This window comes from Heptranchias perlo, chromosome 4 (genome assembly GCF_035084215.1).
Source record: "Heptranchias perlo isolate sHepPer1 chromosome 4, sHepPer1.hap1, whole genome shotgun sequence".
Taxonomy (NCBI): Eukaryota; Metazoa; Chordata; class Chondrichthyes; order Hexanchiformes; family Hexanchidae; genus Heptranchias; species Heptranchias perlo.
The window spans coordinates 114,152,420-114,169,404 of NC_090328.1; the positions used below are offsets into that span (position 1 = coordinate 114,152,420).

At 40.8% G+C, this 16,985-nt stretch overlaps 1 protein-coding gene across 2 annotated transcripts in view; it reads right to left on the reverse strand.

The window, feature by feature from the left end:
* Positions 1–16,985, reverse strand: part of LOC137321188 (coiled-coil domain-containing protein 171-like) — a 218,963-nt gene that overhangs the window by 163,394 nt on the left and 38,584 nt on the right. For both annotated transcript variants that reach the window (XM_067983472.1, XM_067983471.1), the window contains exons 6-10: positions 16,784–16,930; positions 14,020–14,112; positions 12,169–12,329; positions 11,809–11,947; positions 4,898–5,000 (exon numbers count right to left, since the gene is read on the reverse strand). In XM_067983472.1, coding sequence (XP_067839573.1) covers positions 4,898–5,000; positions 11,809–11,947; positions 12,169–12,329; positions 14,020–14,112; positions 16,784–16,930 — 643 coding nt within the window. The remainder of the gene's footprint in view (positions 1–4,897; positions 5,001–11,808; positions 11,948–12,168; positions 12,330–14,019; positions 14,113–16,783; positions 16,931–16,985) is intronic.

The following is a 16,985-nucleotide window of genomic DNA, read 5'->3' on the forward strand; positions in this document are numbered from 1 at the left end:
CTTGGTGAAAAAAACCTAAAATAACTTTATTGGCTATTTCGTTTGATTTCAGACTGAATTTTCTTAATGCTCACTGATTATTGGTAACTGGTAATAGGCTCTTGCATAATGTCAGGGTGGGACTTATGTGAAACTTAATAATTCAGTTAATATGGTACAGTCTACCCTTAATTTGAGGTTGCTTGCTTTAAATTAGCTGAAGGGTACGGTAGTGTAATGGACTCATAATCCAGAGGCCTGTATTGTTAATCCAGAGAACACAAGTCCAAATTCTAGCATGGCAGTTTGAGAATTTGAATTCACTTTAAAAATATAAATAAATCTGGAATAAAGAGCTAGATTCAGTAAAAGTGATCATGAAGCGGTCAGATTATTGTAAAAACTCGACTAGTTCACTAATCTCCTTTAGGGAAGGAAACCTGCTGTCCTTACCCGGTCTGGCCTATATGTGACTCCAATCCCACACCAACGTAGTTGACTCTGCTACTCAGTTGTATCAAACTGTTATAGAAGAAGAAAACCGGATGGTCTACACAGAATTAGGACACGGTGAAGCCACACCTAGCCCAGTCAATCCTGCAAACTCTTCCTCACTAACATCTGGGAAATGTTGCCAAAGTTGGGAGAACTGTCCCACAGACTAGTCAAGCAGCAGCCTTACATAGTTATACTCACAGAATCATATCTATCATCCAATGTCCCAGACTCCTCCAACATCATCCCCAGATGTGGGGTTACAGTGGTATACAGTTGGATGCGAGTGGCCCTGGGAGTCATCAACATTGACTCTGGACCCCATGAAGTCTCATGGCATCAGGTTAAACATGGGCAAGGAAACCGCCTGCTGATCACCATCTACCACCCTCTCTCAGCTGATGAATCAGCACTCCTCCATGCTGAACATCACTTGGAGAAAGCGCTGAGGGTAGCAAGGGCACAGAATGCACATTGGATGGGGGACTTCAATGTCCATTACCAATAGTGCCACTACTGACTGATCTGGCTGAGTCCTGAAGGATTTTGCTGCCAGTCTGAGCTTGCGGCAGATGGCGAAAGAACCAACACGGCGGAATAACCTACTTGACCTCATCCTCACCAATCTAACTGTCGCAGATCCATCAGTCTTGGACGGTATTGGTTGGAGTGACCACTGCACAGTCCTTGTGGAAACCAAGTCCTGTCTTCACACTGAGGCCACCCTCCATAGTGTTGTGTGGCACTATCACCGTGCTAAGTGGGATAGATTAAGAACAGATCTAGCAGCATAAAACTGGGCAACCATGTGGTGCTGTGGGCCTCAGCAGCAGCAGAATTCTAATCCACCACAATGTGTAACCTCATGGCCCAGCATTTCCTTCACTCCTCCATCACCAGCAAGCCTGGTTTAACGAGGAGTGTAGAAGAGCATGCCAGGAGCAACATCAGACATACTTGTAAATGAGGTGCCAACTTGATGAAGCTACAACACAGAACTACAGGCATGCATAACAGCAGAAGCAGCATGTTATGGACAGAGCAAAGTGATTTCACAGCCAACAGATCAGGTCAAAGTTCTGCAGTCCTGTCCTGAATGGTGGTGGACAATTAAGCAATTAACAGGAATAGAAGGCTCCATGAACATCCCCATCCTCAACGATGGCAGAGCCCAGCACGTAACATAAGAAATAGGACCAAGAGTAGACCATACGGCCCCGAGCCTGCTCCGCCTTTCAATAAGATCACGGCTGATCTTCAACCTCAACTCCACTTTCCCACTCGATCCCCATATCCCTTGATTCCCCTAGAGTCCAAAAATCTAGCAATCTCAGTGTTGAATATACTCAAAAACTAAGCATCTGCAGCCCTTTTGGGTAGAGAATTCCAAAGATTCACAACCCTCAGCGAAGAAATTTCTCCTCATCTCAGTACTAAATGGCCGACCCCTTATCCTTAGACTATGCCCCCAGTTCGAGACTCTCCAGCCAAGGGAATAATGCCTCTCAGCATCTACTCTGTCAAGCTCTCTCAGAATCTTATTTGTTTCAATGAGATCACCTCTCATTCTTCTAAATTCCAAAGAGTATAAGCCTATTCTACTCAATCTCTCCTCATAGGTTAACCCTCTCATCCCAGGAATCAATCTAGTTCACGTGAGTGCAAAAGACAAGACTGAAGCATATGCACCCATCTTCAGCAAGATATGTCGAGTGAATGATCTTTCTCGACCTCCTCCTGAAGTCCCCACCATCAGCGATGCCAATTTAATTCACCACATGACATCAAGAAACAGCTGAGTGCACTGGACACAGCAAATGCTATGGGCCCTGACAACATTCCAGCAGTACTGAAGATCTGTGCTCCAGAACTGGCCGTGCCTCTAGCCAAGCTGGTCCAGTACAACTACAATACTGGCATCTTCCCGACAATGTAAAAGATTGCCCAGGTATGCACTGTCCACAAAAAGCAGGTCAAATCCAACCTGGCCAATTACTGCTCTATCAGCCTACTCTCAATCATCAGTAAATTGATGGAAGGAGTCATCAATAGTACTATCAAGCGACATTTACTCACCCATAACCTGCTCCCCGATGCTCAGTTTGGTTCCGCCAAGACCACTCAGCCGCAGACTTCATTGGTCCAAACATGGACACAAGAGCTGAATTCCAGAGGTGTGGTGAGAATGATTACACTTGACATCAAGGCAGCATTCGACAGAGTATGGCACCAAGGAACCTTAGTAAAACTGGTCAATGGGGATTAGGGTGAATGGCTCATCCCCTGACTCCCCAAAGCTTGTCTACTATCTAAAAGGATAAGTGTAAGGAATCTTACAACACCAGGTTATAGTCCAACAGTTTTATTTGAAAATCACAAGCTTTTGGAGCTTACCTCCTTCGTCAGGTGAGTCATTCACTCACCTGACAAAGGAGGTAAGCTCCGAAAGCTTGTGATTTTCAAATAAAACTGCTGGACTATAACCTGGTGTTGTAAGATTCCTTACATTTGTCCACCCCAGTCCATCACCGGCATCTCCACATAAAAGGATAAGAGCAGCAGGTGCATAGGAACATGATCATCTCCAAGTTCCCCTCCAAGTCACACACCATCCTGACTGTGATATATATCGCCATTCGTTCATCGTCGCTGGGTCGAAATCCTGGAACTCCCGACCTAACAGCACCGTGGGAGCACCTTCACCACACGAACTGCAGCAGTTCAAGAAGGCGGCCCACCACCATCTTCTCAAGGAGAACTATCGACAGGCCACAAATGCTGGCCTTGCCAGCAGCACCCATATCCCAAGAATGAAAACAAAATCATTTTTTTAAACCATTAAATTTCTACTTTGTGTTATTTACATTGTTTAATTCAAATTTTTGGTTAATTCAAATTTTTAGCACACAAAATGACGAAATAATCAGGAGTAAACTGTACTGGCAGACAGCTAATGGCAATAAAAAGCTGTATAACCAGATCTTATTAGTCATGTAATCTTATTCTTCTGCTATTGCTGGCTTATAATTACATCAAAAGTAAAAGTTGTAAGTAACCTGACAATAAACTGTTAGGCCCAAAAGATAAGAATATACTGGTTTTAACAAATAAGAGACTTTAGATTAAAAATAAATGGATATCTTCAAAAAAAAAGTTAGTCTTTAAAAATCACCAATAAAAATGGTAACATTAGGGATACTCTATTTGGTGACCCTAAAATTACTTTAGCCATGAATATTCATCTTTTATATTACATACTGTGGATTATTTTACAAAAAGAAAAAGTTATAATTCAGTTTCAGGTGGCTGGCCTCCCTGACGACGAATTCATCTTGACTTCATTTCTGAGGCTTTGCAAGCATTGGGGAATGCTGAGAGCCAAGGTTAAATGACAAAACATCACACTTCTGCACCTAGTCTCAGAAATATAATTAAAGTGGAGCTCCCAATTAGTAGGCCAAATCCACCTTGTGTTTTATTTGTAACTTATATTTTTAAATCACATATACATCATAGGATTGTATTTTACTAATGAAGACAAGGATCTTTTCCTGGAACATTCCTTCAATGGTAATAACAAAGAATGTTGATTTTAGACTAACTCTCAGCAAATGTGAGAAGGACAGAGATTTGACTAGAATCCTCATTGTAGCATGTCCCTTCACGACAGCAGTGTCCCACTGTCTCCTTTGATTTACTTCGATTCCAGTCTCAGAAGAATCATGTTCTTTGCTGCAAAAATGTTTGCTATATCTAACCACAAGCAGAAACTATTTAAAAAGTCTGTCTAATGCATTACAGGTTGTTTTCAACAGAATTCTTAGACCGTAAATCCACAAAAAGCAAACTGCACAAAACCATAGATTATATACAGAAATTTAAATATTAATCAACAGGCACAAAAAAAAATTGTTGCACATGACCTATTGTGGCAAAGTTTTTCAATGTCCCACATACAACAATCACTTCAATTCTTTTCTTTGAAATGTTGAGATAACACAACACTCATTGTTGTCCTAAATAACCTTCCTGAGTTGGCAAGTACTAAGTTGCTCAAGATGCTGTAGTATTTTGGCTCGAGTAATGTAAAAACATCTGGTTCCTTTCCAGGTATTTTGCTTAGAAACCTGTAAGGGCCTCTGTCCCTGCAGGAATTATAAACCAGCAAGCTAGCTCTTTAATGCCTGTCAAGCTGACCCTGGCACTTGTAAATCAAGCTCTGGCTCAACAGCACCAGGCCCACATTCTGTCACCTTTTCTCAGCCTGCTTGGCCACTGCACTGCTGCGAAGGCCACTCTTATCTTGTCATCAGATCATAGCATGTTGAGAGAAGGGATTACAGAGGCATCTGCAGAATTCCCACAATGCAGTGGCTCTTGGAACACTGACAGCTGCATCTGTCATTTTATACCTTCAACTAACCTGATGTCCGTAGGCCTGACACAGCAAAATTGTCCAAAAGGAGTTCCAGCTCTCTCATGCTGCCCCCATATGTCTCTTCCAGGAAAGCCTGGCGCTTCCTTCCCTTGTAGAAAAAAAATTGAAATCTTACTGTCCTAAAAATGCTTCTACACATAAGGATCCACACACACACACACACACACACACACACACACAGTGTGACCATTAAAATATTTCATAATAATGAATGTAGCACAAAAATAACCCTGTATATTTATCTCAAGTTACATCATATGGAGCAGCATTTAACATCAACATCATGAAGCCACATCAGCAGCTGAAAGTATCTGGAGAAATATTTGTTTCCACTGGAAGCGAAACAATTAATTCTTCTGTCCTGGTACAATACTCCAAAAGCAGCACAAATTTACTTACATCTAACAAAGATACATGACTTTATTTTATTTACAGTGGGTAATTATGATGAATGTATTTGTCAAATTATTTATGGAAATGTAGCAATCCTGTACTTTTCTGCCCTTTTTTTAAAAAAAGCCCATCATTGTTCAAAGATACAGGTTCCAGAATAACCTTTATAAATCAGTAATATTCGGCCACATTAAAAGAAAATCAACTAAATGTGAAATATTTACACTGATTTAGTGAAATAAATAACTGTACAGCCTTTCCCAGTTGGAAGCACTGGTGAGCAAGTTGCAGATACTGTATTTCTATGACTTTCGCACTAACCCTGCTCCAACAGCGGGCATAGTTATTACCGGGAACGGTGACCTATGCAAATATTTTCCGTCCACATCAAGTTATTCTGCTTGTTGCTCAAAGAGTCAACAGAAAATCACAACACATATATGCAACTAACAAATTCAATGTAAAAAACAGCCTTGAAACTAAATCCCATGACCAGAAGGGCAAAAAGCAAGTTAATTCATCATGATATTATGGAGTCTCTTAATTTTTCAGCAAATTTCTAACACTGAATATTAAAAATAGAAGTTAGAGAATGTATATAAAACCAAGCTAACTATCATGGTCCTCTCAAACTTCAAAAACGAAACAAATTTTATGGAGAATAAAAGGCAATTTAACCAAAGTTCTCATCGTTATTTTCAAAAAAAAATCAAATATTTACATAATCCACCACTAAATGCAACGAGGGAAAACCAGCACAGATTTGTTAAAGGCAAATCGTGTTTAACTAACCTGATAGAGTTTTTTGATGAGGTAACAGAGAGGGTAGATGAGGACAATGCAGTTGATGTGGTGTATATGGACTTTCAAAAGGCGTTTGATAAAGTGCTGCACGGTAGGCTTATCATCAAGATTGCGGCCCATGGAATAAAGGGGGAGTAGCAACACGGATACAGAATTTGCCAAGGAAACAAAGGGTAGTGGTGAACGGTTGTTTTTCTGACTGGAGGGAGGTATACAGTGGTGTTCCCCAGGGGCCGGTGCTGGGACCACTGCTTTTCTTGATATATATTAATGGCTTGGACTTGGGTGTACAAGGCACAATTTCAAAATTTGCAGATGACACAAAACTTGGAAAGGTAGTAAACAGTGAGGAGGATAGTGGTAGACTTCAAGAGGATATAGACAGGCTGGTGGCACGGGCGGACACATGGTAGATGAAATTTAAAGCAGAAAAATGCAAAGTGATACATTTTCACATCTTTCCGAAAGTGCGGTGCCCAGAACTGGACACAATACTCCAGTTGTGGCCGAACCAGTGTTTTATAAAAGGTTCATCATAACTTCCATACTTTTGTACTCCATGCCTCTAATTACAAAGCCCCGGATCCCGTATGCTTTTTTAACCGCTTTCTCAACCTGCACTGCCACCTTCAACGATTTGTGCACATAAACTCCCAGATCTCTCTGTTCCTGTACCCCTTTTAGAGTTGTGCCCTCTGGTTTATATTGCCTCACCTCATTCTTCTTATGATTCTAACTAACCCCATTCTCAGCCATCCTACTTTCAGGTTAGGTACAACGATGGGGACAAAAGTGAGCCTATCGAAAAAAAATCAACATGCCATGCATTTACTGAGAAACAGAATCAGGCTGCACATAGATAAATGGTACAAGACAGCTTTCTACAATTCTATTTTGAATGTGAGCAAGGTTACAACACAAAAGGAGGCCATTCGGCCCAACGAGTCCGTGCCGATTCAAAGCAAGAGCAATCCAGCTAGTCCCACTCCCCCGCCCTATCCCCATAGCCCTGCAAATTTTTTTCCTTTCAAGTACTTATCCAGTTCTCTTTTGAAGGCCATGATTGAATCCCCTCAGGCAGTGCATTCCAGATCCTAACCACTCGCTGTGTAAAAAAAGTTTTTCCTCATGTCACCTTTGGTTCTTCTGCCAATCACCTTAAATCTATGTCCTCTGGTTCTTGACCCTTCCAATGGGAACAGTTTCTCTCTATCAATTCTATCTAGACCCTTCATGATTTTGAATACCTCTATCAAATATCCTTACAAACTTCTCTGTTCCAAGGAGAACAATCCCAGCTTCTCCAGTCTATCCACGTAACTAAAGTCCCTCATCCCTGGAATCATTCTAGTAATTCTCTTCTGCACCCTCTCCAAGGCCTTCACATCTTTCCTAAAGTGCGCTGCCCAGTACTGGACACAATACTCCAGCTGTGGCCGAACAAGTGATTTCTAAAGGTTTATCATGACTTCCTTACTTTTGTACTCCATGCCTCTATTTATATAGCCCACGATGCCAAATGCTTTTTTAACCGCTATGTCATCAATAGTACGTAGTAGTAATGCTGCTCTGCATTTTTACCATTTTTAAGTAATTCATTAGTTAACAATGCCAAATTAAAGGAAAAGATAACACTAGGGGGAGTAATTTCTGTCCAAAGTTCTGTTCTCTTGTTTTAGAATTATCAAGATCTTTCCTACATACTGGAGCAGATCCTTGTTTTGCACCATATTTTCAACCTTATGGATTCCTTTTGGAGTCTTTGCTGTCCTCTAGACCCACTCTGTTACAGGCTGTATTTGTCAAAAAGTGATTCCAATGTTTGAGACTGTGTTTCCAGAAGTACCACAATTAATTCAGTACACAGCAACATGTCAACTATTAGTGAATCCGTTGTAGCATTGCGCTTGTAATTGGAATTTAACTATTCCAGTGATACAGCAAATTAACTGAAACAACGCTTCACACGACTGACAAGATAAAATACTTTATACCCTATGCATAACGAAAGGTACAGACCTCAGATATAATACTTGTAACACAATTTAGAGGCAAATAACTGTTCAATCCTCCCCAAAACCCGATGTTTGTTTGGCTTTACCTCCCATTGTGGATTTGCAGTATTTGGTCAAGATACAATTTATTTATTTATTAATTCTTCCTCATAACCTCCTTCTTTTATCAGTTATTTATATGACTATGAAAGTTTTTTCCCTTGTTACTTCGTATGGTAGATTCATTGTTCTTGCTGAAGCAGTTGTTGTTATACCACTGTCGAATGTGCCACTGTCCATTTGCCACTGTCCAGGCCAGCTGATTGATTGAAGTGGACTGAGTCAGCCACAAAACCTAAAGTATCTTCTTCTGGCCCCTCCACAATAATTGGACCCCATGCGCAACCTGAAAAACCCTCAGCCCAAACACCATTAGATCAGAGTTTTACTTAATGTCTTAAACTGTACAAAACACCAAAAACATAATTATTATTTTTGATGTTTTATTCTGCTGCTCACACTTCAGTTATTTCTAAATTTCCTGCTTAGTTGTCATGTGACATGGGTTGTCACAGTACAGTCAGGGTATTATAGTTTCACAGAATCAGAATGTAAACTACAAATCTTATAATGCATTCTTTCTCCAACATTCATAAAATTCATTCAAAACAGCTGATAGTCCCCATTATCCAAGGCCCAGGTGACATTTTCAACTCAAGCCCCAGCTTCAGAAGGACAGGTTGTGTGGGGTAAACATTTTGATCAATTTAATGGGTAGGTTCACTGAACTTTTATTCAGAGTTGTGTATTTTTTAAGTGTTTGTTATAAATATTATTTCTACTTGTATACAGTGACCTAAGTGAATGGCGATTGATACAATGGAATTGAGCAATTGGATTGGTTCCTTTGGCCTGGTTCCACACTACTGTGGTGGAAAAATAGCTTGAATAATTTGAGTGTTTTGTGGTGCTTATTCATTGCTGATCAGAAGCTTTCTTAACTATCTTGTGAACGGAACTCATTTTTGATTTCTTGGTATTTACTCAATGGATATTTGCACTAAACAACATGATTAACTTAACACACAGTGTTTATTTGGGCCAAAGACTGTTTTTTGATGCGATGCTGTAGAGATGATGCTATGTATGCACACTAGACACAAGACAATGCACAGTGGCCGTTCATGTCATGTGACCTTCCCATTTTCGTGCCACAAAAATATTATAGAATCATAGAAGTTTACAACATGGAAACAGGCCCTTCGGCCCAACATGTCCATGTCGCCCAGTTTATACCACTAAGCTGGTCCCAATTGCCTGCACTTGGCCCATATCCCTCTATACCCATCTTACCCATGTAACTGTCCAAATGCTTTTTAAAAGACAAAATTGTACCCGCCTCTACTACTGCCTCTGGCAGCTCGTTCCAGACACTCACCACCCTTTGAGTGAAAAAATTGCCCCTCTGGACCCTTTTGTATCTCTCCCCTCTCACCTTAAATCTATGCCCCCTCGTTATAGACTCCCCTACCTTTGGGAAAAGATTTTGACTATCTACCTTATCTATGCCCCTCATTATTTTATAGACTTCTATAAGATCACCCCTAAACCTCCTACTCTCCAGGGAAAAAAGTCTCAGTCTATCCAACCTCTCCCTATAAGTCAAACCATCAAGTCCTGGTAGCATCCTAGTAAATCTTTTCTGCACTCATTCTAGTTTAATAATATCCTTTCTATAATAGGGTGACCAGAACTGTACACAGTATTCCAAGTGTGGCCTTACTAATGTCTTGTACAACTTCAACAAGACATCCCAACTCCTGTATTCAATGTTCTGACCAATGAAACCAAGCATGCTGAATGCCTTCTTCACCACCCTATCCACCTGTGACTCCACTTTCAAGGAGCTATGAACCTGTACTCCTAGATCTCTTTGTTCTATAACTCTCCCCAACGCCCTACCATTAACGGAGTAGGTCCTGGCCCGATTCGATCTACCAAAATGCATCACCTCACATTTATCTAAATTAAACTCCATCTGCCATTCATCAGCCCACTGGCCCAATTTATCAAGATCCCGTTGCAATCCTAGATAACCTTCTTCACTGTCCACAATGCCACCAATCTTGGTGTCATCTGCAAACTTACTAACCATGCCTCCTAAATTCTCATCCAAATCATTAATATAAATAACAAATAACAGCGGACCTTGTCTTTTGAATGAAGTTCAATTTCCATATACTAACTGGGGTAAAATTCACACTCAGGGATATTTCCCCTTTAAACTGTCAATTTTCTCTCCTTTCCCCACCTCACCCCCAGGCTCGCAAATATGCAGCCTCATTCTGGGCTGAATCATCAATTCTTATATACTGGTGCACTGGGAAGTGATCTTTGTGTCTAGTGAAACTCCAAAACATTTCAGTGTAATATTTTGTGCTGATGATATAAATTAACCTGTGGCAACGCCAATGGGAGAGATCGGGAAGTTATGACCCCCTCCTCTCCCTCAATCATTTTGAGGTCGGCCAACATGGCTTTGGAGGACCGCCTCCATTTTGCTCAGGAACTTCTGTTACCCGTCTGTGCTGTTCATGGCTCGGCCTTCTGATTGGGTATGTCGAAATTCCCCAGTTCCCAGCTTGGTCCCTCCCTGCCAAGTCCAATCAAATCTCCAGTACAACCCCCACCCCCACCCCACATCAGCCAAACCCGTTTTAATTTCAAACTTGACCCCCAGGTCTTCCATCTCTCCCACTTGCTCACATTTCCCCAAGCTTCCCACTTACTTAGCTTTTTACACACATTTTGTTCAATATCTTAATCCTTCTGTCCATTATGTGACTGAGATAATTTGCTCTATCATTCCACTATGATTTCTCTGTGTTTGACTGTATGTAAAGATTCCCATAGCACTATTCAAAGAAGAGCAGGAGAGTTTTCCCAGTGTCCTGGCCAATATTTATCCCTCAAGCAACATCACTAAATGACAACTGATCATTTATCTCACTGCTGTTTGTGGGACCTTGCTCTGTCCAAATTGGCTGCCACGATTCCCTACATTACAATAGAGACCACGCTTCAAAAGTACTTCATTGGGGGCTGTGAAGTGCTTGGGACATCCTGAGGCCATGAAAAGGTACTATATAAATGCTACTTCTTTCTTTTCACTCAATATATTTTCCCCTCCCTTTTATGGTTGTAATACTATATCTACCCACATCTTATTTTTCAGTTCTGAGGGAGGACCAGCACCCAAAGTGTAAGCTTGTCTATTCTCTCCACAGCTGCCGAGTGGCCTGCTGTGTGTTTCTAACATTTTCTGATTTTGTTTCATCGAATCTAAAACTTTTTTCCGTAGAAAAGTAAATGACAACTCCTAACCGTACCAGGTCTGAAAGGGGAAAAGTGCTGGCTGGCTGGCAGCTTTGTATGTAGACAGTAAACTTAAAAAAAAATGAAGAACACTCCTAAACAGCACCCTAATGCCAAATTTAAAAGCAATTTTGAACCAATAAGGGCAGAATCAAGGTTCACTTACTATCCTCATAGCGAGAAATAGACATATATAAACGCAAGTTTCCAGAGGCAATAAGACTGTGCCATCCACTCTCTATGGAATCACATCTTTCCAGTACTTATAATAAAAGCAGCCATTATAACCATGCTAGAAAACAGCCTTAATGGGGTTAAGTTTATTCTTACTTTTGTTAGTTCATCCCGAAGATTTGCAAAACTTTCCTCATGGCTGTGAAACTTTTTTGAAAGGTCAGCAATCGCGTTCTTCTTTTCCTCCACCTCTGCTGTCAACTGAGCTTTTGTTACCATACATTCCTTTTGTAATCTGAAGAAGAAAATGGCAGGTAGGTTGTTAATATTAGTAAATATGAAGTAAAATAAAATTAACTTAGAAAAATTGTATTTCCATGAGTTATCATGAGTTTGCTTAAATTTTCACTTTGTTGTGTAATTTAGTAATGAATCATTTATCTCTTTCAGGTACACACCACTCTCATAACATAATCCAAAGAAACAGAGCATTCTGCACATTATATAAACTCTTACTTCTGTAACTGGTCAGTACATTGTGTGGCTTTTGCTTTCTCCCTTTCATACGTGAATTCTACATCTCTGAACTGTTGCTTGATCAATTCCAAATTTGATGCTGCATCTGCATGGCTTGACTTTTCCACTTGCAACATATTTTCCAGGTCACGGATGCGCAACTATATACAAAAAAGAACAAAATGAAAGAATTCAAAAACTTGGCCCAACCATAATGGAAATTCAGCAGCAATAAATAATTTGAACATGTCTCAAACGTGGACAGATTAGGGAAAGCCATCATGGTTTTGTTAAAGGCAAATCGTGTTTAACCAACCTGATAGAGTTTTTTGATGAGGTAACAGAGAGGGTAGATGAGGGCAATGCAGTTGATATGGTGTATATGGAGTTTCAAAAAGCGTTTGGACGCATGCTAGGCTTATCATCAAGATTGCGGCCCATGGAATAAAGGGGGCAGCAGCAACATGGATACAGAATTGGCTAAGTGATAGGAAACAGAGAAGTGGTGAATGGTTGTTTCTCGGACTTTTTTTTTTATTCGTTCACGGGATGTGGGCGTCGCTGGCAAGGCCGGCATTTATTGCCCATCCCTAATTGCCCTTGAGAAGGTGGTGGTGAGCCGCCTTCTTGAACCGCTGCAGTCCGTGTGGTGACGGTTCTCCCACAATGCTGTTAGGAAGGGAGTTCCAGGATTTTGACCCAGCGACAATGAAGGAACGGCGATTGGAGGGAGGTGTACAATGGTGTTTACCAGGAGTCAGTGCTGGGACCATTGCTTTTCTTGATCTATATTAATGACTTGGACTTGGGTATACAGGGCACAATTTCAAAATTTGCAGATGACTCAAAACTTGGAAGGGTAGTAAACAGTGAGGAGGATAGTGATAGACTTCAAGAGGATATAGACAGGCTGGTGACATGGGCGGACACGTGGTAGATGAAATTTAACGCAGAAAAATGAGAAGTGATACATTTTGGTAGGAAGAACAACGAGGGTCAATATAAATTAGAGGGCACAATTCTAAAAGGGGTACAGGAACAGAGAGATCTGGAGGTATATGTGCACAAATCGTTGAAGGTGGGAGGGCAGGTTGAGAAAGCGGTTAAAAAAGCATACGGGATCCTGGGCTTTATAAATAGAGACAGAGTACAAAAGTAGGGAAGTCATGATGAACCTTTATAAAACACTGGTTCAGCCACAACTGGAGAATTGTGTCCAGTTCTGGGCAGTACACTTTAGGAAAGAAGTGAAGGCCTTAGAGAGGGTGCAGGAGAGATTTACTAGAATGATTTGAGGAATGAGGGGCTTTAGTTACGTGGATAGACTGGAGAAGCTGGGGTTGTTCTCCTTGGAACAGAGAAGGTTGAGAGGAGATTTGATAGAGGTATTTAAAATCATGAAGGGTCTAGACAGAGTAGATAGAGAGAAACTGTTCCCATTGACGGATGGGTAATGAACCAGAAGACATAGATTTAGGGTGATTGGCAAAAGAACCAAAAGGTGCCATGAGGAAAATCTTTTTTTTTTAAACATAGCGAGTGGTTAAGATTTGGAATGCACTGCCCGAGGGAGTGATGGAGGCAGATTCAATCATGGCCTTCAAAAAGGAACTGGATAAGTACTTGAAAGGAAAAAAAATGCAGGGTTATGGGGACAGGGTGGTGGAGTGGGACTAGCTGGAAATTAATTTAACATAGAAACATCCTATATGACTCAAAAGATTGTTATTGTTTTGATGAGACAATAAGATTTGTTTAAAAACAGGAAAAATAAGGTTTGTGCTCCGTGCATATACAATTTGCTGTTTTTTCCTGTGTTTCAAACAATGAATAAGGATAACTTAGCTTTACCTGAATAATTTCAGAGTTAAATTTTGATTCCAGATGTGCAGCTCTTTCTGCCTCAATGTTTTCTTCCAATGTCTTCACTCGTAGTTGTGCTATCTGAAAACCAAACAAACGTCAGGTTTATTAACTCAGGGGTGACAGACTATTTAGATTCATTGATAATTTGACTTATTTGTTTTACTTCTTCCCAGTAACTGTAACTTTGAAATCTACTGTTTGTCATTTTCATATCAGTCACATCACAAAAAAATATTGCTGAAGAATGGCCAATAAGAGAAAGAGAAAAAAAACAAAGAAAACATTTAAACTGTTATTATACTGCCAATTTGGTGACAGATTTACATCAAGTCTACAGCACAGACACAGGCCACTCGGCCCAGCGGGTCTATGGCGGCGTTTATGCTCCACAAGCTTCTTCCCTCCAATTTATATTGGTGTTATCATCGATTAGTATAAGCCGGTAGTTAACATGAAGGTAAACTGTCCTAAGATGAAGCAGTTCCCATATCACACTTATTGTCATACCCTCTGAAAACAGGGAACTGATGGTACAAAAGGGTTGTGTCCAGCATAATATCTAGAGAGTATAAATGAACAAACTTGGGTCAGCCTAGCTACAGGTACATGTTATTTTCCTACATGTATTGGACATATTGGCCTGAAATTCTCCAGGGGTTCTTTCAGTCACCTTAACTTCAATGGGACACAAGCAGAAACCCCAGGCAAACAGTGCAAACTAATGTTTTCAACTGTTATCACCATTTCCCTGGGGGTTCCGCTAGTCTCTCGTTGGAGTTACGGTGGGAGACTAGGAGAACCCCCACAGAATTTCAGGGGCATTATCTTTACTTCACTGAATCTTTAATATTACCATACAATTTTATCCAAGAAAATCTAGCTGAGTATGCAGTAAAGCAAGAATTACAGCAATAATTAACGTGTGAATCAGAAAAAAAGGGGGAAAAACATGTTATAAGCAAATTTCAGCATGTCATTTTTTTGATGAGCCAAGATTTTGTGAATTGCTATATATCATTTGATACAGTGTTTGTCCCAAACATATCAATCCCATCCTACAATGGAATAAATGCATGACAGGAAGAAGTAAAGAGGCATTGTGAAAGCACCTTCACCACACGGACTGCAGCAGTTTAAGGTGGCAGCTCACCATCACCTTCTCAAAAGGGCATGTAGACGTGGGACTGTAAACTCTGGGAAGGCAAGAATTGCTGTGAGCTCTCCTCTCTCTACAGCTGCAGCTCTGTGTGCCCCATCCTGCTGCCGCAGCTTCTCTTCCTCCTCCAGCCAGAATTGAATTCCTAGCAGGTTCCCCGTGAAGGCAAGAGTGGTTTCCCAGAAGCTCCATGCACGTTGTCAATGGTGTAGAGGCAGTATCAGCAGTTGCAAAAGCTCTAAGTAGCCAAAATTCACAATTTCACATGGCAAACGTCGCAAAAACTTTCCAGTGAGACTAGCTGAGGATCCCTTCAAATAAATGCTGAAAATGGTGTCCTCCTGAGTTGAACCACCCATGCTTTGCGGATGGGTTGTAGATATATCAATAGCAAAGCAGATGGCAACCAAAATGACATTTGGATAAATCAGCGCATGACTACAATTTGCAAATGTTTTTAGGCTCCCTAGTTTTAGGTGGGAGCTCTGGCCACCTATTTAGAGACCTGCCAGAAAATCGCTTGAAGACCTCTGGCGCAACTTAAGTGCAAACATTTTTGTTCAATTTTTGTGCCGCTATCGCCCCATTCATGCCAAAAGAAAATGGGGCAGTAGACAGATAAAAATCATCCCCTGTATATCACTCTTCAAATACATTTTTTCCTCTCCTGTAATCTAGAACAGATCTCACAGAAGACATGGTTGAGGGAAAGCACTGAAGATGGCATGCATGCATTGCTGTCAGTCTTAGAGTAGATTTTTTTTCATTTGACCCAGAATTTACAACCCACCATAAAATTACTTCGGCGAAAAAGCTTACAAAAAAAACTTCAAAGTTTAAATCAAAAACTTTTGAGCAGGTTTTGTTTTGAATTTTAGACTTCACCCATGATGTATGTGCAACATCACTGTTAAACGGTGAGGGGTACAGTAGCGTAGTGGTTATGTTACTGGGCTAGTAATCCAGAGTCACGAGTTCAAATCCCACCACGGCGGCTGGCGAATTTAAATTCAATTAATTAAATAAAAATCTGGAATTAAAATACTAGTATCAGTAATGATAGCCATGAAACTACCGGATTGTCGTAAAAACCCATCTGGTTCACTAATGTCCTTTAGGGAAGGAAACCTGCCGTCCTTACCCGGTCTGGCCTATATGTGACTCCAGACCCACAGCAATGTGGTTGATTCTTAATTGCCCTCTGAAATGGCCTAGCAAGCCACTCAGTTGTAAAAAAAATCTCGCTAGGGATGGGCAATAAATGCCGGCCTTGCCAGCGACGCCCACATCCCGTGAACGAATAAAAAAAAACGGTGAGGAGGAGGTGTGGGGGGAGGGAATTTGAATCTGTTGCATGATGCTCTTAATACTACCAGGCAAGGCAAAGAAACTACATTGTCCCATCCTAAACCTCTCTTTAACGGATAGGCATAACTGTGATTTTTCTTAGTTGAATAGGTAACTTTAATAAGAAATATAGCATTTGAAGATAATTAACCATTTGGCTTCAACAATCAGTTTCAAGCCTCAAAAGATGCTGCTATTTAAAGGACAGATTTGAACACAAAGTAAAGGCCTCAGATAGCCAATTACCTCGAGCTCCTTTCTCAGTCGCTCCTCTCGGTCAGTGCTATACTCAAGTTCATTTGCCTGTCGTCGCAGTGCCTCTGTGAGATTGTTGCGCTCAACTTCCAGCTCCTTTAATCGTTTCTGCAGCTCAACAAATGTTTGTTCCTGGTCCTTTATAAAAAATAGGATCAATAAACACTCAGCAATTTAAATAGCAACTTTAAGT